Raw genomic sequence first — 1639 nt, 5'->3', positions numbered from 1 at the left:
CTCCTCCTGCACCAGCGCACTGTCTGGTACGTACATCATACTGTTTGTCATGTCATCTGCAAAGAGTACATTTATATATAAAAGAAACTAGTTATTGCGACTTCGTCCACGTAAAATTGAATTATATGTCCAATGTTACTCACTGATAACAAAGCTTTTTAATGGTGAAAGAATTTTTGAAAACGGCCCAGTACTTTTTGAGTTATTTCAATACATACAGAAATACAAATCTTTTCTCTTTACAATATTATCATAGACAGTACAATAGTATATAGTTGTGTAGTATACAAGACACTACATAAATTATTTTCAAATTAAAAAAAAACCGAAAAAAAAAAACAAAATATATTAATTTTCTTACCTGATGGATCTGCTTGGGACGACACCATAAGTCTCCACATGTGTACAGTAGAGCCGCCATCAGTTCGCTCCAACACAACGATATAGAAGGGCTCATTGAACACCGCCGCCTTGCGCAGGTCCACGATAGCTTCGAAACCAGCTTCAGTGATAGTGTTCACATCAGAGCCCTCCACACCGGAATCCGCGCTGTCCGTATCCGTTGTTGTTCTTTCACCTTCATAAAACATGGTTTATTAAGATTTAAGTACATTTTATTAAAAAATAGACGAATTGAGAACCTTCGTCTTATTGAAAATCGGTTAAAACTACAACATTATTTGTACAGAGACCAACAAACATGCTTTACTAAGCCTGTCAAAACCAATAAAGTAAGCCACGTATACATATAAGGACGTACAGTTGGGAAAACTGGCGATGTTCCACATTAAAAGCTACAATCCTTTGAACCCTTTGAACACTTTGAAACGAGACGCAAAACATAAACCAATACACTGTAGCTTATAAATGTATTTATATAAAAAAAAAAGTATTATTATCCCTTCGTTTGCACCACTCACTATCTAATTAATTATTTGTAGAAAGGCGGACTTTGTCTCGTTATAATGTACGAGGCAATTTTTCCTGAAATAGAACACCTCGGATTTTCCGTGTCTGTACGTATACCGTATTCGTATGTGTACGTACGTACCGGTGATGAGTTGTTCCTGGAAGACGTGCAGCAGCTGCGTGTTGTGCCAGTCGTGCGCGGCGTCCGCGATGGCGTGCAGCTGTATGACGGCGCCGGGCCGCGCCGTCGACTGCTGCGACACGATGCGGATGCGCTCGTGGAGCGGCACCCCGCCCTCCTCCGGCTCGCCGGCGCTTGACACAGACGATAGCGACATCGTGTCGTGATGTTGCTAGACAAAACAAATATTAAAATAATGTAACATTAAATAAAAATGGATTTTTCGTATAAAACAATGAAAAGGAAAAATTAAACAATCTTTGAATACATCTGTAGATTGAAAGGATTATCGATTGGATTCCTTCAGCAGTATTAAAAAAGTATCAGTTTTTAAAAAAATAGTAATAAAACAATATTTTAAACTATCGTTTATAAAATTTACCGATGTGTCCTTGTGACGTCGCTCCGAAGTAGCAATTTCCGCTAAAAGTGTTCGCGCATCGATGACAGCCTGGAAGAGTCGGAGACTTTCACCATCGCTCGCCACAAAACACGCGGACGGTGAATTTGATAAATTTCCTAAAGTCGAGCTGAAAATATTAAAAAAAA

At 38.9% G+C, this 1639-nt stretch overlaps 1 protein-coding gene across 1 annotated transcript in view; it reads right to left on the bottom strand.

Annotated features, from left to right (window-relative positions):
* Positions 1 to 1639, bottom strand: part of LOC106104729 (dmX-like protein 2) — a 40720-nt gene that overhangs the window by 24270 nt on the left and 14811 nt on the right. Inside the window, exons 17-20 of the mRNA XM_013284860.1 lie at positions 1473 to 1620; positions 1052 to 1262; positions 362 to 577; positions 1 to 56 (exon numbers count right to left, since the gene is read on the bottom strand). Coding sequence (XP_013140314.1) covers positions 1 to 56; positions 362 to 577; positions 1052 to 1262; positions 1473 to 1620 — 631 coding nt within the window. The remainder of the gene's footprint in view (positions 57 to 361; positions 578 to 1051; positions 1263 to 1472; positions 1621 to 1639) is intronic.

This window comes from Papilio polytes, unplaced genomic scaffold, assembly GCF_000836215.1.
Source record: "Papilio polytes unplaced genomic scaffold, Ppol_1.0 DF823399.1, whole genome shotgun sequence".
Classification (NCBI taxonomy): Eukaryota; Metazoa; Arthropoda; class Insecta; order Lepidoptera; family Papilionidae; genus Papilio; species Papilio polytes.
This window is presented reverse-complemented; position numbering and strand designations above follow the sequence as displayed.